At 41.8% G+C, this 24,383-nt stretch overlaps 1 protein-coding gene across 3 annotated transcripts in view; it reads left to right on the forward strand.

Moving 5' to 3' along the window:
• The window catches only part of TCF4 (transcription factor 4), a 353,017-nt gene that overhangs the window by 322,511 nt on the left and 6,123 nt on the right, over positions 1-24,383 (forward strand). For 2 of the 3 annotated variants that reach the window (XM_044921066.1, XM_021686140.2), the window contains 4 exons: positions 18,181-18,316; positions 19,887-20,037; positions 23,486-23,715; positions 24,110-24,250. In XM_044921066.1, coding sequence (XP_044777001.1) covers positions 18,181-18,316; positions 19,887-20,037; positions 23,486-23,715; positions 24,110-24,246 — 654 coding nt within the window. In that variant the 3' untranslated portion in view covers positions 24,247-24,250. Of the gene's footprint in view, positions 1-18,180; positions 18,317-19,886; positions 20,050-23,485; positions 23,716-24,109; positions 24,251-24,383 lie in introns of all 3 variants that reach the window. The other variant, XM_044921065.1, reaches the window with a different exon arrangement.

A 24,383-nucleotide genomic window follows, 5' to 3' on the forward strand; every position in this document is an offset into this window, starting at 1 on the left:
CTTTAAAATAATAAACTATACATAGATGCTTTGGGGGACTCTTTGACCTTTGGGTTGCCTCCCCCTTGAGTCTGATTCAAAGGTGGGATAGGAGGAAGGGACCAGAATCATCTCTGGAGACAGGAGGTTGGCCTGACCTGGCTGCAGTGAGTGGAAAGAGGGGGAGAATGGAGCAGCGCAAAAGGAGGCGGGAAATAATCGGCCAATATTACACAGAAACGTTTTTGATTTGGTTTTGAAAACGCTCTGCAGAAGCCATAAAGCTGCTAGTTTTGCTGAGGAGGAAGAGTTCCTATTCCCTCCTCTGAAGGCATTTATAATCCAATCAGGGATGACTGCAGAGCCGACCAGGTGATAGAGTAACCCCAAAGCTGTGGTGTGGTAACAACCTGCCGCCCTCGAAACCCAGTGAGAGGTATTTCTGTCTTTCTCCTTTCTTCCCAGAAATACCCAGCAGGTTCCACAGAGTCTGAGCTTTCCCAGCCTGAAACCCTAACGTGTGTGAAAGAGATGGGCTTGTCATTTCTTTCCTTGTGCAAACTGGTATGAATTTTCAAACAAAAACAGAAGAACAAAGGAAATAGTTTTTGAATTTAGTCAGTCTGAAGTTAGCCTTTGACCATTTGATACATTCCACAATAAAAAGGAAGTTGAAGGGGAAGAAGAAAAAAAAACCCACCCCCCTTCCCCCTGAACAACAACAACAACAAAAAAAATTCAAGGAGGATACTGGTAATGTTTTCCACATTTGAATTTTAATACATGAAACAGGCTATAAAACTCAGGCCAGCTGCAGTAAATAAAGTAGCAGTGGGAGGTATGCACCGGAAACTTCGCTGCAGAGAACACTGGTGGGTGTTTCTTTCCAACTACACACCTTCGTTCGTTGTTCTGGAGTAGAAGCCAGTTTTAGTAACTTAAGACCCATCCCAGGGCTAGTTTTGTTCTGAGCAAATCTCCTTTATAAGTCCCTTAATAATTCCTCCTGATTAAAGAATAGACAGCTTTGAATCCTCTTGACCTCCCTCCTCTTCTTGCTTCTTCTCTCCCCGCCTTCCAAAAATCAAAACAAAATGGCTTGATAACTTGGAAGATGATATAAGCATTTCTTTCTGCAGCAGCTTGAAATTGTGGTGGGGAAAACTGGTTCTGCCTCGGCTGTTACGTTATCTCATTTAATTGCTAACATATTGTACTTAGCTTTTGATTCATAAAATGTTTTCCTTGGAGTTCTGAAGTAGGTCTTCAGTGATTTACTAAGTATTAGTGTAATGAAAGGGATTTTTTTCACAGCAGCATGGCTCATAATACTAGCGTGAATGTTGTAGACTCGCAGGCTTTCTAGATGCTATTTGGCCATGCTCTTTCCTGCCCAGAAACCTTCACTGGCTTTCCATTATCTACAAAATAAAGACCAATGTCTTAATCCAGTTGATTAAGCCCCATTACCATTTACCAAAAGCCTTATGTTTAGCTATTCCAATATGTCAAAATTCTTCCAGCAAGACCAGTCTGTGCAGATTACCAGAATTTGCCCTTTACATTCTCATTAGGTAGTTCTTCCATGTCTATCGGTCTTGGCTTGCCCTACCCCCTTCCCTCTGTCCATCTCATTCCCACCAGTCTCAAGGTTCAGACTCAAATTCTGCCTCTTCCAGGAAGCCTTCCCTTGCTGCCTTCCGCTGTGATAGTCCATTTTCTTTTCTACTTTCCAGAGCTCTGTGAATCACACTGTTAGCTACATATTTTTTTTTCTTTTTTAAAAAAGATTTTATTTATTTATTTGACAGAGAGAGAGCACAAGCAGAGGGAGTGGGAGAGGGAGAAGCAGGCTCCCTGCTCAAGCCCAATGCAGGACTCGATTCCAGGACCCTAGGATCCTGACCTGAGCCGAAGGCAGACACTTAACCGACTGAGCCACCCAGGCGTCCGGCTACATATTTTTCTTACCCAGTCATGCAAAACTATGTATCTTTTGTAGGCCTGACTTTGGCCTTATCACCTATATTATAAATCCTTGGTTACTACGTATTACATTAGGTGCTCTGTGAATATTACCTCCGGCAGTCTTCGCAGGAGCCCTTTGAGGAGGATAGTGATGTCCAGTGTAGGGGTTGGTCAGATGGGCCTTGTTGGGTTTTTGAGGAGGCTCAAGTCCCGAAGCCAACTTGAAACTCAGGGACAATGCCTCTACGTTCCACACTCTTTGTTTACTACCACTAGTGCTCCCCAGACATTAGCTCTAGCTGCACCTTTCCAGGTAAGAGCTTGTGATTTTCAGATCTTGATAAATGCTCCTTGATGAAAGAATTCCCAGGCATCCCATGGCCAAGTTCCCAGGGCAGCTCTTTACCAAATGCAGAGGTAAAGAATTCTTCCTCCAGTGCAGTGGTATGCTATATTAAAACCCTCACTGTCTAAACACTTATTCTTAAGTTAGCATTTCTGGACTAAGTGGCACGAGGTGTAAACTCTCCTTACTAGGGTCATGAAGTAGTAAATTTTAAGTTATTTTTCTTACCCAAACCACCCACATTTCCGACAGACTCAAAGCAGAAATCTCTGAATGTGGGAGAATAAGGAAACAGGTGGGTTTGTCACTAAGCTAATTAGACGCTCTTACCCAGATATAACTCCCGTGTGCCTCACATACCTCCGTGGTTAATCCTGATATTAAATCATTAGGTTTTTATAAATTATTGAAATGACAGTTTTCTGTCATTTATTTATTCAGAAAATAGTTCTCTCCAGTGTTCACTCAGTATTCCCATCTACAGATGAGACCTGAAAGCAAGCCTTTCAGATGACCTCATCTCCTCTTTTAACTGAATATGAACAAAACCCACATCAAAAATGTCTTCATGTGACTCTGTATGTGCTTCTGATTACTTGCTAGTACAGTCGGCAACGAAGGGATCATTTAGCTCAAAATCTCCTTCTCTATTAATATAGAAAATCAGTGTGGTTCCTAGAGCCTTTTTGCTTAAAGTCCATTTATTCATTTCCAAAAATATTTATCAAGAGTGGTTACCAAATGCCAGGCTCCGTGCTAACACGTGGTCTCTGCTCCCAAGGGGTTCACAGTTTAGGAGGAAAAGACACATATTTAAAAACAAATTGCTACAGCCCATACAGCAAGCCCCATCAGAGAGCAGGGATGCAGCTCTGTTACCTGGGGTGGAGGGGTGCATTGTCACTGGGTAGAAGAGCAGGGATCGCCTAGGGATCTGGTTGCTCTAGTTGCCTTAGGAGTGGAGGAACCCTGTAGAACTCCCCACCCAACCCATCCTCCACAGTAACCCTGAGACCCCCTCCCAGAACCCCCAGGTAGGGGTATGGCACACATTTCAGAAACCACGTGTTTCAACTTGAAAAAGAGAAGAAAAAAGAAAGAAAGAAGGCGGCAAAAAAAAGAAAGAAAGAAACCATGCATTAAAGATATAAGCCCGTCCTAACCCACTTTCCCTCTGTTCATAACATTTTTAATTTGGGTTAAAAAGAATTTATCAGAAGAAAATTCATTAGGTGATAAAGCACCTTTTTTTATTTAACTGACATTGTGAACAGACGAGAACTTTTACCACGTACAGCCTCATAAGATAACAACTTAACTTAGTTTTGCTTTCATGGTTCTTAAGAGAGTTGGGACCATTGAATTCTAGATTTTAAAAGCACCCCAGAAGTCATTTAGCCCGTGGCTCTTATTTTACTCCTGAAGCCCGAGGCCCAGAAAGGGGAAGTGACCCAAGCATGGACGCCCACAGGTTAATGGCCAAGCTCGGATAGAAACCTGACAAGCCAGCAAGGAGAGCAGCACTCTTTGTACTAAATACCACACTGCCACGGTGAACTTCCTCTCTAACCCAATACCATAGCAATTTCAAAACTGTGGCTGATATTACAAACCTTTTCATCACTGACTGAAACTAATGAAACCCAAGAAAAGAATGATTTTTGTTTTTTATTGAAGTATAATTAACATACCATGTTATCTTAGTTTAGGTGTATAACATACTGATTCAACAAGTCTGTGCATTACTCAGTACTCACCGTGATAGAAACCCAAGGCCCTTCTTTAGTTGTTCCTTGGCTTCATGCAACAGGAAGGAGTCATGGGCAGGGATGTGATATCTTGGGGAGCATTTACTGGAATATATAGTCATGAGAGTGGCAGAGCTCAGAAGAATCTGTTTCAACGAAGGCCTGATCCATAGAGGTCTTCAATTTTGCTCCTCTTACATTTTCACAGAGTTTGACTCCATAAAGTCTCATGTATATTTGAGCAGATGCTGCGTTTCTAAGCAGTTATTACTGTAGAATCTCCAGGATCTTAGCTGTCCTGTCTATCCAAATCCCCCAAAATCCCCTGCCAAGCAGTCAACAAGCCTCTACCAGCCCCCTTCCCTCCAAGGATAAGTAGCTCTAAATGACCACAAAGCCCATTTCTATCAAATGTTGGGAAATTCTTCTTTATGACCAGCCCAAATTTACTTCTCTGTGCAGTCCTCATTTTTCTGCCCACTGAAGTTACCCCTAAGTCAACCCAACAAATACTTCAGAAACTTACAGTTCTTTGACAACAGTCTATTCAGTGTTTTTTCCTCTGGGCTAGATATTTATATCTTCAAACATTTACCACCACCACCACCCCCCATGAAAGTTTTGGATTTTATGACTTTCCAGTGCATTCTCCCTAGTTTAAAAGGAATGCTTTCTTCTTCAAGGACCTTTTAGCATGTAGAGTCTCAAACTGAACTGAGTGCTCAAGGAATCATCAGGGTGGACACGGGTGGATCTATTACCAAACCCATTCAATATGTTGTATCTTCACCTAAAGGCCACCTAGCAAGATCCTATTAGCCATTTTTGACGCCTTCATCATCCTGCTGGCAGAGTTTGAATTTATAATCAGCTGAAATCCATCAGCCACACGCATCTCAACTACCCTTGTGTACTTTGTGTTGTACCGGTACAGAACTTCACATTATGCCTTTGTGGGTTTTTGTGGGGCTTTTTTTGTTGTTGTTTTGTTGTTTTGTAGTTTTTCTATGCCTGTGAATTTCATACTTCAGCCTTTAGTCTGTTTCCATCGGAAGCTCTTCTTTAGATCCTCATGCGGTCACGTACTCTGCCGGCTCTGTCCTCGGTAACTTTGATGGGTGCCGTTCTTGCCCTGAGCAAAGCCACAAATAAAAATGTTAGCTAAGGAGGACACAGAGCAGAAGGCCTGAGGCTCAAGGCTACAGACATTCTCTCGACGCTTACATCGTCCCCTGCCTTTGGGTTTAATATTTCAACCAGTTATGTTCAACTCATTTTACTCTCCTGCTGTCTGCCTTCTCTCATTTTGTCCTTAGCATTATCACAAGACACCAGACACGTGGCATTCCCACGAATGAGGAAGTGAGGTTTGTCCACAAAGACTTGGTCTTAGTGGAACCAAACGGAGTTTGAGAGGTCATTGCCTCCCTTTCAGAGCACTTCGAAACTATCTTTTAAATAGCCTGTTAAAGAATTTCACTCAAGATCTTAGTCATCTCCAACATCTTTCTGTAGCTACTATATGGAAACCAATGTAGATTTCTGTCTTTGATGAGGCTATTTGCCTATCTCTAGTGTTTCACCATCTATCCTAATCTCCACAATTGTATTTCTGAGAGCAGATTAGCAGTCTCAACTGAAAGGTTTTTTTAATCTATATCAATAGTGTACTTTATTTTAAAAAAAAAAACTTAAGGAAAAAAAGACAGAGAGGATAAAGAACTTGAAGAAATTCTTTTTATTTTATTTTTTTATATATTTTTTAAGATTTATTTGACAGAGAGAGAGACAGCGAGAGAGGGAGTACAAGCAAGGGGAGTGGGAGGGGAAGAAGCAGGGAGCCCGATGTGGGGCTTGATCCCAGGACCCTGGGATCATGACCTGAGCCGAAGGTAGACGCTTAACAACTGAGCCACCCAGGCGCCCCTCTTTTTATTTTTTAAAACTTTTCCTAGCCTTTGGAGATATTCTTGACATCAAACATATATAAGCTTAAGGTGTACAACCTGATGATTTAATGCATGTGAATATTGCAAAATGATCACCACAGTAAGATTAGTGGACACCTCCATTCTCTCACAAATTACCTTTTTTTGTGTGCCTGGTGATAACTTTTTTTAAGATCTACTCTTAATAACTTCCAAATATATAATAAAATTTTGTTAATTACTATCCGCCTGCTGTACATTCGATCCCAGAGTCTATTCACTTTATAGCTACAAGTTTGTACCCTTTGACCAACATCACCCCATTTCCCCCAGCTATTACCATTCTACTCTTATTTCTTTGAGTTCTTTTTTTTAAAGATTCTACATATAACATATGAGAACATGCAGTATTTGTCTTTTTCTGTCTGACTTAAAGAAATTCTCTTAACTATGGATTAGGTACAACAGCTTCAGAAACCTGGAGCTTACCATTTGATATTTCCGCATTCACTCGAATGAAAGTCAAGAGGTTTTAAATACAAGCATAGCAGTGAGACCACTTACGCTCCATTGACAATCCCTGGGACAAGTGGTTAGGACATGATGCATGCCCAGATCCCATAGCAGTGGGTCCAAACTAGGTATATCCCCTTCTTCCCCCCCACCCCCCCAAATACCTATTTTACTCAAAACAGGCCCTGTGACCTGGAAACAAGGCTGTCAATCTGCATAGGATCATCAAACCCAAGACTCCCTTTCTCCACTTCTAGGACAAAACAAGCCTAGTTCCCTAATTTTTTCCCCCTAAAGTATGTGTTTAGTACGCTGGTGTCATGAACTTTAAATAAATAAAAACAAAAACTGGTTGTTTTCCCCACTTTCAAAATATAAAAGCATATTTAAAATGCTTTGGCCTCATCGTATTCTTACTTGGCTTTCTTCTTAAATAATAGAGGAAAAAGCAGGTAGATGCTTTTAATAGCTATAGTCACTGTCATATTTTTTTATTGAACTCTTATTGGGGACAAGGACACAATCTAAACTGTCCATGGTTTAGAAAAGGCACAACCCTTGCATTTTAAAAAGGTGGTATTATCCTTGTTTTCTCAAGAAAGCAGATTTTCGGGGAGGGGGGGAAGATAATATTGTATATATTAGCAACTACACAGATGTTCATTCCCTCATTCTTGTCTTCTGTGCTTCAGATCCTTTGGGGGTTATGAAATGTGCGCGAGAGTCTCTGATCCTGTAGGCCTTTGACTCTGGGGGGCGGGGAGGAATAACACAAGTATGTGCCTAACTGTAATGCAAGGTGGAATGATGAAGGGACCTAAGAGACAATTCGGAGAAGGAGGAACATTGTCCAGCCTTAGGAGACCTAAGGTTTCTTAAGAAAACCTTCCTGGAAAGGGTGTCATTGAGCTCATATTAATGTCTGTGTAGGATTTCAGCAGTTAGGGACGGGCTAGAAAGGGCATTGCAGCGGTATCAAATAAAGTGATTAAAAACATGTGCAGAAAATAAAGGATCTTCTGTGCCCAAATCTTCTGATGATACGGGACCGTGCAGCACCAGCCGGGCCGCCTTGGGTGGAAAGCCCCTCCTCGAAGCACAGCAGCTCCAACAATTGGCTCAGATATTTCACATGAGAGTCCACAGGAAGAGCGAGTTTTCATGTATATTTTTTTACATCCAAATTAAATTAACTCATGGAATTTTCCACCCTTAGGAATTAAAGTAGCAGCTCATGAAGTAATTCAGTTATGTCATTCATACCAAAACAGAAAATCCTGGAGCAACTTGGCACTGTTTAAAAGCCAAGACTAAGCCTTGGCCATTTTATATTTTTTCAAAATCTGTGGTCGTTGTGTTATTTTAACTTTTATTGTGGCTGTAAATTTTTCAAATCAAAAGTATCTTAATTGCTTAGAAAATAGAAGTGTAAAATGGGTTCAAAATAAGAAGAGGGTTTAGGCAAAGCAGCTCTAAGAGGGAAAACCTAAAAAAAAAAATCAAAAAATTTTTAAAAAGCTTGAACATCGCATTTCTGAAACACGAGGATTCTACCTAATTGGCTGACATTCACAGTTATGCATAATTATAGCTTCCTCTACATCCATAAATCATCTTACAACCAGAAAGTTGAGTTTAACCGAAGGTTCTGTCCAATATTAGTTAAATGACATCTTTGGGGTAGCACTGTCCTGATACAATAAACACATTCATTTCCAAGCAGTTAATTGGACACACCGTCAAAAACCAGGGTATCAAGTTTCCACGTTTTAATTTCACGTTTGCCTTCTCCCCGGCTTCTGCACCCGTGTGTTGTTTGGAGCCGAAAGTGTGTGAAAGTTATTGGGGGAGTGGTAGTCTCTGGGTAATGTTTCTGTGAACTGCCCAAATTCTTCCCCCTGTAGTCTAGATGGGAAACAGCTGGTTTTTGTTTAAAAAGCTGTTTGTGAAATGTCTGAATCTTGAGGTGTAGAACTGAGGTCACCAGTAAAAGCAGGTGCTCGAGAACAAGTGAGAATGACTCTCGGGGCCGGCTGGCCCTGTAACCTTCTGCAGGGTACTTCCTAGCAGAGGAAAAGTGTTGACGTTGTCCCCTCGATTTAGCACACAAACAGATAGAAGTAAGTAATCGCATTAGCGATGCTATTAGGAATTGAGTATCTTTGAACGTAGCCAGCCCTTGAGTGAATAATTAGCTCAGCCTGAAAGAAACCAAAATGGTTATTTCCCTCACAAGGCTTCAGACACAAAGGTCCAAGACTTTAGCTTCCTTTAGATGTTAGAAGTGCTTGAATTTCCTCTTTAAATACACCCACAGTAAAAGAACTACAATTTCAAGTAAGTAGTACCATAACTGAGGATGTCCTCCAACTCTATGGATGCAATCTAAGGGAGAAAAGAAAACTGCATTGGCAAGACCGGTAGGTACTAGGGCAGTTTTGAAGAAGGCAAAGTAAGAAACATGTGGAATCACTAAAGTCCAGTGCACGTCAGATATCCACCAGTCTGAAGATGAAAGGAAACATTCTCCTCCCCTGGGAGCTGGAGGTTATTAGCAGCTGTTTATCCAGTCGGGAATAGAGATTAACATTGTAATTTTTTTTTTTTAAGAACTAGAGGAGAATTTGTTTGGGAAGTTGGCTCTTCCTATCAAGTCACTGTGCATTGCCAAAAAAAACTTCCTTTCTCAGAACTCATGTACGAGAGTTGAGCAATGTTACGATTCTCTGAGAATCTCTGGATTACCAAAAGTCTATCTCCATTAAATAGAACAGAAAAGGACCGAGAAATGGATAGACGTCTGCCATCCACACATTCCCCTGAACTCTTTCGAAGTGAAACAAGCTGCTTACCTGTTCTCCAGCCTGCCTCTAAAGGGGGGTGCTCTTCCCTACCCCCACATTCCCTGCTGCCCCCCAGCTTAATCTTTACCACTTGAAGGCATACCCAAATGGATTTTGTACATGCCTACTCCTTGTAAAATGCCATTTCAGGACATATTGGGGAAGCTGTTCAGTACTGTGTAGAGCTTCAGTCTCAAAAAAACAAACAACATGGTTGAATATTGGTCTTTTTCCCCCTGATTTAATGCTACTCTTAATGTCATATTCTTTTATTAAATCCTTTCTTTTGCTTTTGATCTTATTTATAGCAGAGCCACTGGTCATATGGAAACTATTATTGTATAGCTGGGAGATGAAAGACTTTACTGCAGTTAAATAAGAGTGAATCATTTGGGCCAATAATACACACATACAATGAGGTACCATTTGTGTCCAAAATGCCTTGTGTTGTTCACTTTGTAGTAAAGCCGGTGAGGTTTATAAAGGGCTTTACAAAAATCTGCTTTTCGTCCAAAATATGTAGTCTGACAACATGAAAACACATTAATATGCAGCCCTTAGTTGCTTCTTCATATAGCTGTAATATCAAAATAACGCCACGTCTGGATGTAAAAATAGAAACTTTGATTTAAAGTTGAGATGTTACCTCATTGATGTTAAATGTCAGTTTAAAAAAAATTTTAATTTGTATCAAAAATTTACCCATTCTTCAGAGCCTCTCTAAAATGCCACCTCCTTGAAGAAGTCCCAGGTTTCTCAATTTGATATGGTTTCGCCCATCCTTTAAAACCCCACACAACCTTGTACTCCTTCATGGCATTCACTTTCTTTTGTCTTAAATGACCCCACCATTAAGATGTAGGAACCTGTAAGTAATAGATGTGTCTATCTTTTATTATTTCTCCTGCAAATACCTAAATAGTGCCTTTCACATAGCACACATTTTGCACATAGCACACATTTCAGAGGCATTTGTTGAATTAAACAGAATGTTCATTTTTTGATAGAAACATGCAAAATGTATATTTGACAATATCAAAAGGTTTTCGATTTCAGAAACAGTCTCACAGATACGTGCCACTTTCATCATCATTGACTATTTACGAAGCATCTCATTGCACATTTATAATATTACAATCCTACACAATGACCTACTGTACACCCAGTCCCTGTCCTTGGGATGCTTACATCCCAAGACACAAATAGGCTTTATGAATGGCAGCAAAACAGAGGCATTGAAGTATATGCTCTGCCCTATCAAGCACTGTCCTTGAGTGGGTATTCATGGGGGCATCCGCAATGAACAGTCAGGGGAGAGCCCCGTCCAGGCCCAGCAAGGTGGTGAGAGTGCTGAAGACCCAGACAGTCGACGAGGAGTGAGAAGAAGGGGCTCTGTGGGACTAATAAAAGAGAAGTGGTTGGTGAGTTGTGCAGAGGAAACCAGCTCTGGGAGGCAGAACAGGGAGGACTTGGCTCAAGCGCCTTGCTCATATGGGAATGAATGCAGCACATGGGGAACCATGAGTAGGTGAAGCTGGAGAGGAAGGAACTTGAAAACAGGAGGGAACTGGAATGGTCCTCTGGCATCCAGGTGAAGGACACAGATGCGCGAAGTATCCATCTTAGACTTGATCCATAGAACAATGGAAAGCTGTGCTGGAACCTTGACATGCAAGGGAATAGGTGATGGGCAGAGAATAAAACATTCAGAGGGGGAATATTTAGGAGGTGATGGGGAAGGAATGTTTCATTAGTTTAGGCTTGTTACGCTTCCACTTCCTTTCCAAATATTTTACAATAAGCATGTGTTACTTGGATGATAAGAAAGGCATTAAAAAATAAAGGCCAGTTCGGGTTGTGTGGAAGCCCACCCCATGGTTGTTCACACTCTCACAGGTATGTTTGTACTGCAGGGATTAGAACTCCCAAGTACACATCAAGTGTATGATTGTCTTTTCCTTCAGTCCAAACAAAAGAAACTGCATACCAGTAATTGCAAAATGTCACCATAATCTCTGGGCTCAACGGACTTGGTTCACTAGGCATGGATTAAGTTGAGTTCCCTACAACCTACTTACTAACCTGCTTCCCCGGGGCAGGAAGGGATGAAATGGACTCCACGAACCACCTGCTGAGGTTCTTACTTGCTGGACTGCATCCAGTTACAGTTTCCACTGTAGGAAAGTAACATAGAGACTTGGGGGTGGAGGGTGGAGATACAGAGGAGAGAAATGAAACAGGTTTGATAGATGGAACGTACGAGTTAAGAAAAAAAAAAAAGAACTGAAATCAGATAACAGCCATTTGCATCTCTTGAATTAAATCACAGAATCATTCATTTTAACCATTTTGGTGGACATTCATGGGAGTTTCGGCCTAGCTGATCACGTGACAAGTCAGGACTGCCAAGTCGGGGTCATTTACATCAAGTTTAAGTCTTCTTGAAAATTATTTTATCATCTGGAGAATAAGCATTAAAGAAATCTCCCTAGAATTGCCCAATAAGGAATTACCTTAAATTTCAGGCAAAACATAAGTGAAGCTGTGAGATTTCTGGGGGAAGAAACAGGTGTTCTCTGGAGTGAGGAAATCTTCCCCCAACAAACATCTCCCAAGAATCAAAATTCAAAGAAAAGAATTGCATCCAGATCTGACTTTAGTGAAGAGTCCTAATGTTTAATCACAGGAGTTTTTAAAAAGTCGTCTGATAAGTTTTTAAACTGAGAAATATGGAAGTGATATTTGTGGTTGAAGGGCGTCCCAGATGTTCGAGCTTGCTCGCACAAAGGAGTTGGTTATTAGAGGCGGGTCTCGTTTTCTACCGCATCTCGGTGCCCCCGGGACTGCTCCCCGCAGAATCCTTCCACTGCTGCCGTTTCGTGAACTTCCGGGTCCCCATCTGTGAGCCATTAAAGTCTGCATGGCCACTTCCCACCTCTTTAAAAGATGCACTTTTGGACTAAATGGTGTTTTGCACATTTGGGAAAATAAGTTTGCTTTCCTCTAACATGACGGAGATCTGGTGAGATAATTGAAACAAATCTAGCGCTCTCCAACTGTCATGTATGATTGATATTTCGTGGGGAGATTACCGTTCAAACACTCAAACTGCTTTCTGTGTCACTGGGTGTCTAATGACAATTAAAGCCCATCAACTTTTCTTTTGTGTTTGTGGAAAAACAAGAAGAGAAAGAGAAGAGAGAAAAGTAAAAGTTACCAGGCCTTTTTTCTTTGTCCCATTTCCTTGTTTTGTTTCTTCTTTCTAAAAAACACCTATGTGAAAAGAAAACGTTTGAACCAGATGCCATTAATAACAAACGAATTTTCTTTGACTATACCAAAAAGTTCCTGATGGCCTATTGAGTTTTGTATCAGTGTCGCTTGGTCTAGAAATTGATGACAAGTTTCCCAAAGTTCCCATCCTGCACTCTTTTAGAAGGATTATGGTAGAAGAGAAGGAACGGAGGTCTGAAAGCCGGCTTTGAAGCAGTTATCTCTGGAGATAACATTAACAAGGACTGAATAACTGCCAAATGAAATTTAATACATTTTCCCATCCATGAAATAGGCCTCTTAAATACAACAGAATAATTACTTTCACAATACTCCCTGGAAACAAAGAGAGCAGAAACACTGAATGTCTTTTTTGTTTGTGGTGTTTGTTGTGAGCTCAAGGATCAGGATAAGGATATTTACCAGGATGCTGCACGCATCTCCACATTACAGCAGCCTTGCCAACAGCCACCTAATTTGAAGCTGCATGTCTTTTAAATCTGTTTATGTTGGAGGAGTTGTGGCAAATATTAAATTTTATAATTTAGTTAGACATCTTGTCCTTGGCCATAGTTAGTAAACTATGGTGGTTTTTCCCCTGTGATAAAGAAAAATAAAATGGTTTTCATGTCTATATCTATATACACACACATCTACATACATGTGGGCACACTGTCGTAAACAAAAGCTCCAGGAAGTAAGCCCCTTTTGTCCCTTAACTCTGCTCCCGTACACACACACACACGTCCCAAATCAAATTGTTCGATGCTGTTCTAAGTTTTCTGAGCTCAAATTCTGTTTTAGTCTTCTTACTAGACATTTGCCAAGTCACTTAACTATCTCCGACCTTAGCTTTCTTCTCTGTAAAATGGAGAGTTTGGCCTAACTGGGTTCCAAGTCTTGCAAGCCCTTTTAGTCTCTATACTGTGAGTGAAAAGTGCTTCTAATTAATATATCAATTCTTTCCTTGGAAAGTAAGTTTATTTAAATTATGTGGTGCTTATGTGATCCAAAAGAAGTAATGTACTTCTAAAGATATTTAATTATTCCCAATGATAAATTAACCCGGGAGAATTTGAATAGCTGTGTCAGGGTTTGACTATAACTTGACCTGAGATGCAGGGTAACTTAGATATTTGTACCTAAGAGCCATGATATGGGGGGCATGATATATGGGTGGAAGGGGGGGCAGCCATGCTTGGACCACATAATCTCGCCTCCTCTTTTGTAGCTCATTGAACCAGTTAATGGGGACACCTGACCCTAGAGTGGCCCATTCAAAGGATGGCCCATGTCTGCTTCAAAACAAGGAGTTCACCATCAGATGATCTTGGCATTCTGAACTCAGAAATACTAAGACAGGGAGTTAGCAGCAGGTACAGAACCTGAAAGAATGTACTAAGAGATATGCATGAAGGGAGAGTCCAGGCTGTAGCCATGAGGGGACAGAAGCCAGAGAGCGAGAGGTACCAGTGGAGGGACAAGAGAGTCTGGAATGAATGGCCCATGAGAGACAAGGAGTGGCTGTAGGTCCGAAGAGTTCTCTGGGTCTAAAACCCAAATTACAGAAATCATGATGAATGTCCTTTTACTTGAGAGACTTACTATTACTGTTAAAACTGCCACACTAAATTGATCAGTGCACAAAAATGCTGCAGAGGATCACTTTAAGCTCCATGAGGTCATCTAAGTTATTCACTGCCCTCTCCCTAGCAACTCTTGGAGTGACAAGCACGAACTATATTAGTAAATATTTCTTGGATTAACATGTCAGTTAACACTTACCGACTAATTTTGAGATTTTAGTTTTGTCTTCTGCATTCAGCATAAACATATCTAAAACCACATTGTATGTAACTAAGAAGACTATTTTAAAGATTGCAAAAAAAAAATTATGATCAATATTGATAAAATTAACTGCTTTTTTAGGCTGGCTTTTAACTTTAAACTATTGCTTATCTAGATGAAAACATTATCAAAATAGGGCTTTAATGAAGTATAGATTTTCTAAAAATAGGTGCCATCCTTAGAATTGATTTGTGGGTAGAAGAATCTGCTTTTTTCTGGTTATATTATTACATATTTATTATTTGGAAGATGGACAAGCCCTGACCCTTGTATATACACATGGCTCCTCCTTCTATTTCGGAGGTATTCTAGTGATGGATTGTGCTGGCCATCCACTATCTTTCTTTCCTTGTCTCTCATGCGACCAGAAATAATGTTTCTGAAAGAGAAGTAAACAGGGTTAGGACAAGCTGCCTGTGGCCAAGGAAACAAAGAAAGCAAAGTTAATTCTTTGGAATATGATTCCACAGCCCCAGGCAATGGAATTGATCCTGGAGAATCAGGCTCATTACCACATGGATCTGGACCCATCATTATTCATTCATTTGGCCTGGAATGTACAAAGTTTACCAGGGAGGCCTTAAAACATCAAGAGTAGGGGTCCCTGGGTGGCTCAGTCGGTTAAGTGTCTGACTCTTGGATTTTGGCTCAGGTCATGATCTCAGGGTCGTCAGATCGAGCCCTCCGTCAGGCTCTGCACTGGGTGTGGAGCCTGCTAAATATTCTCTCTCTCTCCCGCTCCCTCTGCCCCGGCCCACTCCCCAACGCCCGCTCACACATATGTGTGCACGCTCTCTCTGGAAAATAAATAAATAAATCAAGAGTAACTTTGTTCCCAACTTCCTTTATGGAAAATGATTAGGTATAATATTTGAGATGACCTAAGATCTATAGAAAATAGATAAAGTTAGCTGTAATATGTATGGCTAAAATCCAAATGAATATAGTTGGAACAAACATATTTATAATTCTCAAACATACTTATAATACCATTTAAGATTTTACTCTCATTGTGTAGGAGAAGGATTTAAAATCAAGTTCGTGTGAACAAAAGAGAGACGAAGAGTGCAAAGATGATCATGAATGAAGGTAGCTTGTGTTCTGAAGGTGTCTGAACCACACAGACTCTTATTTTTATGCAGTATGCAAGTATTTTCAATATTTTCACATAACAGTATCTATAATTACTATGTACCTATTATATAACAATTGCTTTGCATATTACCTCCCTTTTCAATAAACATGGGACTCATTCTCTATAACCTAGTGTTATTTTCCCATTTGGGATTTGAATACCTTGTCCCTGGTTACACAGCTAACAAAGAAACCAGTTACAGTTAAAAATCTAGGTATTTTTGGCTCTCATTATTACATTCTTTTTACTCAGTCTTTCATAATAGTTGAGGCAAAGAAAATATAAAGATCATTGGTTGTGGGCTCTTTTTTCCTCTTGTAAAAACTAATCTGAATGTGATCTAGAAGGAAAAAAAGAAGTGCAGGATCAATATCTGAATATATTTCAAGTAAAAAGCAAAATATTCACCTTAAATTACATCATAGATGCTTACAAAGTAAGCTTGAGTGTTTTAATAGAAGGATTTTAACATAAAAGGGATTTACATCTTTGCTAGTCTCAATCCTGTGGTTACCTTCAGTAACCATGATTCCAATTTAGAATCATCTTCTGTGGAAATTTAGCAGATTAAACCCATTGGGAATACTGATAAATACGAATCGGTGCTACGTTAATTATTTGGGTTAACATTGATTGACAAACTTAAAGAGCTACCATTTGATCAAGCCCTGTAAAATTCATCCTTACAAGTTGACATCTTAGATTGAAAGGATAATCATCGATGGAATCAGTCTTCTAAATGCACAAATATAAAAATGGCAAATCGAAACCTGAATGGAAAAGAGCTATCACTCTTTTGTCTGGAACGAATATAAAAACAGACCAAGAGTGAGTGAGAAATGGTTGGGGGCATCGGGTGGGCCCAACCTGCCTGGAAGTGAGAGGATGGAGCAGTGGCCTGTTGAGGGGGGGGGAGCATTACGTATACGAAGGGGGCTTGCACTCATTCCATGGAACTCCAGAAGTTGAAACAAGAGTCAGTGGGTGGAATATACAAGGAGGCCAACTTGTGATTAAAATGGAACGGGCTGCTTTAGGAGGCAATCATGGTCTCCTGACATTTGAAGCACCCACATAGAAGCGAAATAGCCACCATTCAGAACGTTCTGGGTGGCAGACAGCTCCTGGACTCTTAGCCACAGCATTCATTTATACTTCCCGATGCTCACGAGCCTGTAAATCCTTTATATTCTTGCTATATTGTGAATATGAGCAATTAGTATGATTTACGGGATCCCTCTCCTTCCCCCCCCTCCCCGCGTTATTTCCTTCTGCACTGTTTTGGGTTATATAATGGTGATACTTTATACTAGGTCGCCTGTAGATAGCATGTTCTTCCTTCGGTTCTGTGAATTTTATTGTTGTCGGTTCAGATTCTTATTGTTGTTGCGTTCCTTGGAAATAGTCTTTTAAAACACTTGGCAGCAAAAGAAGGAAGATTCTGCTTTGTGGGGTTTTTGTTTGGGGATTGGGAAAAAAATAAACTTTTTGATTCGTAGCAGTAGAAACTCATGGATAAATATTTTTAGTGTCAGACCCACTGTCCCTCATCAGTGCTCACCCAGCGATAGGCTCAGAGAATAACTCCTTGGAAATGCAAACGAAAACGTAAGCTACTCACACGGTCCCCTTGGTTTGCAAACGCTTACTGGTTTTGCTTTAAGGCGTCAGCTGTAAAGTCAGCAAGAGCTGTCTCACCGTCTCTATGCAACATCTCTGGACCCCAGAGCGGGTAGTAGTAGTTAATAAAAAGCTCAGCAGTATTTCTTCCAGACCAAGTCATCATGCTGTATCCTGCAATTTTATTCATGGAAACCTAAAGAGTGTTTACAGTATGGTGTCTTTCTAGGATCAGAATCGTGGGCGGGGAATGGAAAAATGTCCAAACATCTTTGCATGGCAATGATGGCATCACTGGTGTGTTTAATAAAACCTTTATTGGTACATTTTCCGGTGTGGTGGCATTGGCAGAAACGGTCCCCCTTTGGATTTGGAACTCAGCAGCTGATGAAATGCAGTAAACATTAATTTGGAATGGGCTGCCAGTTTTGGAAAGCCAGGTGACATTTTGTTATATTTGTACCGAGCAGGGGCTGTGTCCCATACTGCCGTAGCTTCCGCTGTCAGAGGCTTAGCTGGCATTATGGAAAAAAAAAAATGGCAGGCCTGAGAATCTTATCCCCTGAAATGAAAGTCGAATGCCAAATTGAAATTCCTGTAGGATTTCCGATAGCAATGGGGGAATTGAGAAGCCCACAATTAAGCATATGGGCATTAAGATAATTGTCAGATCTGTTGGCGGACATGATAGAAGACAGATGGGTAGGAATCAGTGCGCCCCACTGCAGCACCCTGGGAGACAATTTGACGTTTTACCTGCCTGAGCTCCTCTGCCATATTTATCACTGAATGTGCAGTGCGGCATCTTACTGAGTGTGATGGGCCGCAGTATGTGTGGACTGCATGTGTGGTCCTTCAGCGCCCTCTAGTGAAAGGCATTCGGGAGTCTTGTTTTTCAGAGGCCCGTCTTCCTTCCGCAGGTCCTTGCTGCCTTACCTCTGGTTCCCACTAAACTCTGTGGTTCCTCTCACCCTTACAGGTTGGGGCCCATCGTGAAGATGGTGTGGCCCTGAGAGGCAGCCATTCTCTCGTGCCAAACCAGGTTCCAGTTCCGCAGCTTCCTGTCCAGTCTGCAACTTCCCCTGATTTGAACCCGCCCCAGGACCCTTACAGAGGTAGGTCCGCCCCTGAAGGCACCCTGCCCTCACTTAGACAGTAGCAACTCCAGTGTTGGTCCCAGGCTTACTTGGCATTCATCCCTCAGGAAGCACTGGCAGAAAACCAAGAATCAAATTTGGTACAAAAACGGCAAGCAAATGGGAAAGTAGTTAGAACGCAGCCGGCTAATTGTGTTTCTTTGGGAACTGTTTTGCTCAAACATCCTCTGAAATCCTGGTCCTCTCTCAGCAGAGAATGAGACAACAGCCTGATGAGAGGAAATTTTATTTTAGCTATTTCCACATTTTCCTCATTCTGGTGCTCTAATGCGGTTAGTTGTAGCCTGAACATGATAGTTCCAAATGAAGAGGAAGGAAGGAAATTGTTTTTGTCGTTTAAGATCGAAGGAAATGTAGGTATGTTTCAAAACTGGAACTTGGTGGAATGATTTTCATTGTTTTCATCTCGGCCCGCAATGATTGCCTCAGACCACAGACTCCAGGCAGCTTTTCGTGACCCCAGGAAGTGACACTGCAGGGGCCTGACCTAGGTCCCCTGCTCCCTGGGTGACTGGCTGGCCCAGGGTCTCGCAGACACTTAAATAACATCCTCTCATTACCCCCCCCCATGTTTAGAATATAGATGATAAACTGCCATGGGAATAGGCAGAAGCTTTTTTTCACCTGCTAAACAGTATACAAATCTGTGTGTTAATCAAATATGTGGAGAGAGAGACCACTGCTTCTTAAAACTTCAGTGTACATAGGCATGACCTGAGGATCTTGTAAAATGCAGATTCTGATTCAAGGGTCTGGAATTCTGCATCTCTAAAGGGCTCCGGTCATAAGGATGCTTCTGGACCACAGACCAAATTTTGAGTGACTACAGATAGAGGAGAATGCCCAGTAGACATGCTTCTACCTTAGAAATAAGTGGATACACGAGGGTCACGCTTTAAAATGTACTATGATCTTGAAAGTTGAAATGCATTGTGGTCTTGAAAGTTGAGCAGTGGTAACGCTAGAAATTTCTTCAGTGAGCAGCTAACTGCTTTCCATATGTACCATTTTTAAATGCTGATTACTCCTTGAGGATAAGAGAAGCCTAATTTCAGAATATCATTAGGGTATCTATTGAAGTCTTGACAGTACATATTTAGCGTACTCCCTGGGAATTATATTTTAAGGACATTTTTCTATTAAATCATTGCATATGGAAGAAACTCAATATAATAGCTGATATTTACTTGGGTTCTTAATCAGAACATTGAGGTGTGTGATTTTCATGATTATGATTTTCATTGCAATTAAGTTGATGTTTTGTAGACAGTGAAATTACCATCTACTCCAAAAGATTGCAAAATAGAATTTAACCTCGGAGCCAATGCAGGGAAAACTTGCTTCCACAGGTGCATTTTTGAAACTTCACCAGATAGCATGAAAAAACACGGCAGAAGGATCACAGTTCAGCAGCCTGAATTGTAGAGGCAGCAACTCCACAATTTGCAGAGCGTGTGTTTGTGCCTCGAGTCTTCGGTGGAAGCGTCACCTGGTCTCGCTCTCTCTCTTTTTTTTTTTTTTTCTGTAGGCATGCCACCAGGATTGCAGGGCCAGAGCGTCTCCTCTGGCAGTTCTGAGATCAAATCGGACGACGAGGGCGATGAGAACCTGCAAGACACGAAATCTTCCGAGGACAAGAAGTTAGATGACGACAAGAAGGATATCAAATCGATTACTAGGTCAAGATCTAGGTAACAGTATATGATACTGTCGCTTCATTTAATTCCTTTATTGGACTTTGATGAAGTGAACAGAACAGGAAGAAACTATTCAGTTTTTTCCTGGCAGGTAAATCTACAGCTGAAAAGAAAATTAATGGCTTGCTCTAGAGGTACTAAAGTATCATTTAAGATACTGGTCCTCTAGTGAAGCCTAAAATGTCTCTGCACTTATGAATTTGGACCTCGTGCTAATTGCACACAGTGCAGACAATTTGTAACTGATTCAAGTGCAAACGGTTGATTTTTTAAAACTATGCTTATTCTGTGAATTTGGTCAGAAATGATCTTTCCAAAATATTTCTAAAAAGAGATCTTAGCTGTATTGAAAACTCAATTGAGGTATATGCAACTATGACTTTTTTATCTCAAACGTGAGAAAATACTGATTTCCCAGCTTTATCTTAAACATGTGGATATATATAATAATAATAATAATAATACCTGAATTGCTCACTTTTTTCTCCCAGATACTCCCTTCAACAGAAAATACAACTGCAGGAAAATAGCTTCTGGTTGGTTTTCTTAAATATCTGATTTCTTTCAATTAGAATCTATCTCCTGGAATGTTAATCCTAATCTGATGATCAGATGGTTTTGGAACACCGTGACACCCATGTTCTTTGCCTCAATTCCCTTGGGTTGTTTTTATTTGTAAGTTAAATAAATTGTGCTATGACTGCACGTCCCCTTTTAAAAGCTGGCATTCTCAGGGTTAGATCTAATGTCCTTTAGGAATTAAGAACATGCCGCTTTTTTATATTGCCTTTATAATGATTGGAATGGATTTTATTACATGTCCTGCCCAAAGTTCCAAAAGTCCTAAAAGCTCCTTACCCCTCCACTCTCACCATCCCCACGCAGTTTCCTGACTCGTGGCCACATTGGTGAAATTTTAAGGAGGGGCTTTCACATCCCTTCCATCGTCTCTGTCAGTCCACTCAGTTCTTAGCAATTTAACTAGTGGCCGTGACATGCATATTAATAGGTTCTTGGAAGTTTCAGTACAACATTTTAACCTGCTGCTAAGAACCTTCTTCTTTTAAAAGGTGACTCTCGTGACATTTGCTTATGTCTCTAAGCCTGTAATGTAAGGCAATGCTAGGCAGTTTTCTTTGCATAACCATTCTGCTTATTATTTATGAGTGAATAACCAATTCTAATTAGTTATTAGCCTGAATACCTTTGGAAAACAAGTTCCCACTTTCTGGCCCATGCTGTGAAAGCTGTGTCGACCTGTTCAATGTTTAAAAATGTTGCCCAAGTTTTAACTTCAGGATGGGCCCAGCAGAGATTTGGTTCTGTTCTCTTTTCACTTCACTTCCTATTTATGTAGTGGGACGTGGATGCGAATTAATAGTAACCGTGGCTTCCTCGCCATCAGCAGAAGTCACGGTGAGAAGGAGGAGGGTTTGGCAGAAGAAGTGAGAAGGATCAGACGGCACAGGAAGAACCTTTTCCCACTGGTTCGGTTCAGTTGTGTGTCCACGAGCATGTATCTGTGGTGGACGGGCCCATCTGGAAGGGAGTTTAACCTACGGGGAGAGGAGCCAAGTCTTAAAGCATCTTTCTTTGGTGTCTTCCTCTTTCCCTCCCTTACAAGTGTTTTTGGCTTATGTACATCATCTATATTGGCAACATGTACTTGCAACCCAAGAATACCACTCCCATTTTTGATCGATTGGAGCTTCTTGGCTGTAATTGGTCCTTATTGCAATTTAGAAGATACCCAGAGATTCTCCCAAGTTGAAGATTCAGAGCCATACGTGTTAAGCCAACATTCGTGTACATTGAATTGACTAGATAACTTACCCCATGTCTTCCTCATCTGAAATGTTGTGATTGGGCGCCTGGGTGGCTCAGTTGGTTAAGCGACTGCCTTTGGCTCAGGTCATGATCCTGGAGTCCTGGGATCGAGGCCCGCATCGGGCTCCCTGCTGAGCAGGAAGTCTGCTTCTCCCTCTGACCCTCCCCCACCTCATGCTCTCTATCTCATTCTCTCTCTCAAATGAAATGTTGTGATTAACATCTTTATTCTGTGAGCATTTCAGATTCATGGAATTTTCAAGTAGAGCTTAACCTTCATGGTCCTTTAGATCGATGCCTGAACTTCTAGATTAACATCCTTACAGATGGTTACCTCCATATTGTTTCATATAATGAGGAGTCTGTTACTATTCAGTGAAGTTTCCTTCATTTTACATATCTCTTATGATATCATCTCTTTTACCCAAGAAGTTTCTTGCTCATGTTAACTCAGTCTGTACCACTCAGAGTTCTCTGGTCTGTACAGCCTTTCTGAGACAACACATCTCTCATGCCTCTTTTTTTATATGATCACCCATGAAATATTTTAAGCCCTGATGTCATGAAACCTTCTTTATATGACATGCTTTCCAGATGGCCCATCATCCTATTTGCCCTCCATTCAAAAGTTTCTCATCTGTCAGCATGACACCCAGAAACAGACAGAAGTAATCTTGCCTTTCCACATTCTACTGGGTCCAACCATGCCTTTGCTATGAATAATGTAATATTTTGGTTCTCAGGATCAGAGATTAGCTTTTGGACTTCGTTTTTGACTCACAGTGAGATCATGGTCATTTATAAGTAGTAGGTGTTTGGTATTTGTTTTGTTTTGTTTGCTTTGTGTAGTGGATGTCAACTTCCCGACTTGTTTTGGGGATGACAAACATCTGTGATGTGAAAAGCCATGGAGATCATGATGTTTTTATAACCTTTTTATTTAATGCATGGAGAAAATGACTCAGATACATTAAGTGGATCAGCCACGCCTTCAAAGCTCGTTAATGGTGAAACATGGACAAAAGTTCCCAGCCTTCGCTCTCAGGGCTCTGGTGTCTTGAATGCAGGACCTTCTTACTCCTGTTTAGCTGTGTCGTGTTCATTCTGACCTATCCAAATCCTTTTTCAAACACTTGTTTTCCTCAGGTTTCAGATGTGACCATATGAAAGTTAAAAACAACAATAACAACAACAACACACACACACACACACACACACCCTCAGTCTAAAACGCTCTGATCTGTGGTCATGCAGAGTAGCTTAAAGGCTAAGTTGACTGTGGCCTGCTTTGTGGAGTGTAGCCTCATTGATCAAAGCTGTGTTTGCACTTTGCCCCCTGCATCAGCTTGGGCGCGATCTGGGCCCCAACTTTAACCTCTCCTGTTTTGTTTGGGTTGAATGTCTGGGAGAAACCGAATGTCTCGTGAATGGATTGTCACCACCATTTTAGCAGTCCCGAGTTCAAGTGGATGTAAAATTCTGCCACGGACAACAGCCGGAGATGGACACGTCCCCTGAAAGCTCTGGAAGAAAACAAAACTAATTTAGATACCTTCTTTTTCCCCACACCATTAGAAAATGTTGCATCCCTTCTGTCCCACAGCAATAATGATGACGAGGACCTGACCCCCGAGCAGAAGGCAGAGCGCGAGAAGGAGCGGAGGATGGCGAACAACGCCCGTGAGCGCCTGCGTGTCCGCGACATCAACGAGGCTTTCAAGGAGCTCGGCCGCATGGTGCAGCTCCACCTCAAGAGCGACAAGCCCCAGACCAAGCTCCTGATCCTCCACCAGGCCGTGGCCGTCATCCTCAGCCTGGAGCAGCAAGTTCGAGGTCAGTACCAGCCCGCCGCCGCCGCCTCCTTGTAGAAGTCGCGGGGGCTGGCGGCCCTGAGTGGGGATGGACTTGCCAGCCTTGAGCAGGAGCAGAGCAGCAGACCCCGAAGCATCGTTGAGAGCAGCTGGGTCGGGTGCAGATCACGTCTGAATCTGTAAGGCAGCTTCCCTTTCTCCCGCGGCCGAGTTACAGGATTCTCTTACAAGTCCGACTGCGTTAGGACGTTGCCATGTGTACACACGGATGGCCGTGGTGCGCCCTTCCCAGCGCTGCCTTTCGCTCTGTCATGTAGAAACTCAGAGCAAGGGTCAGCAGGTGCGCAGAGTAGTGCCTTCCCACCCTCTGCCGGACGCGCGGCGCTAACTAAACTCTCTGCTTCCGTCTTCCGCAGAAAGGAATCTGAACCCGAAAGCCGCGTGTCTGAAAAGAAGGGAGGAAGAGAAGGTGTCCTCGGAGCCTCCCCCGCTCTCCTTGGCGGGCCCGCACCCTGGAATGGGAGATGCGTCGAACCACATGGGACAGATGTAAAAGGGCAAGTGTGTTCTCAGCCATTTCGGGAACCCTTTCCCTGGTCAGTCCCTCGCAAGGAGTCAGCCAGGAAAAGTCCGCTTTCCCCCAAATTGAACAGATTTTTTTTCTTCCCCTTGGGGGGAAAAAGAGCTTAA

Source organism: Neomonachus schauinslandi, chromosome 14, assembly GCF_002201575.2.
Source record: "Neomonachus schauinslandi chromosome 14, ASM220157v2, whole genome shotgun sequence".
NCBI classification, from domain to species: domain Eukaryota; kingdom Metazoa; phylum Chordata; class Mammalia; order Carnivora; family Phocidae; genus Neomonachus; species Neomonachus schauinslandi.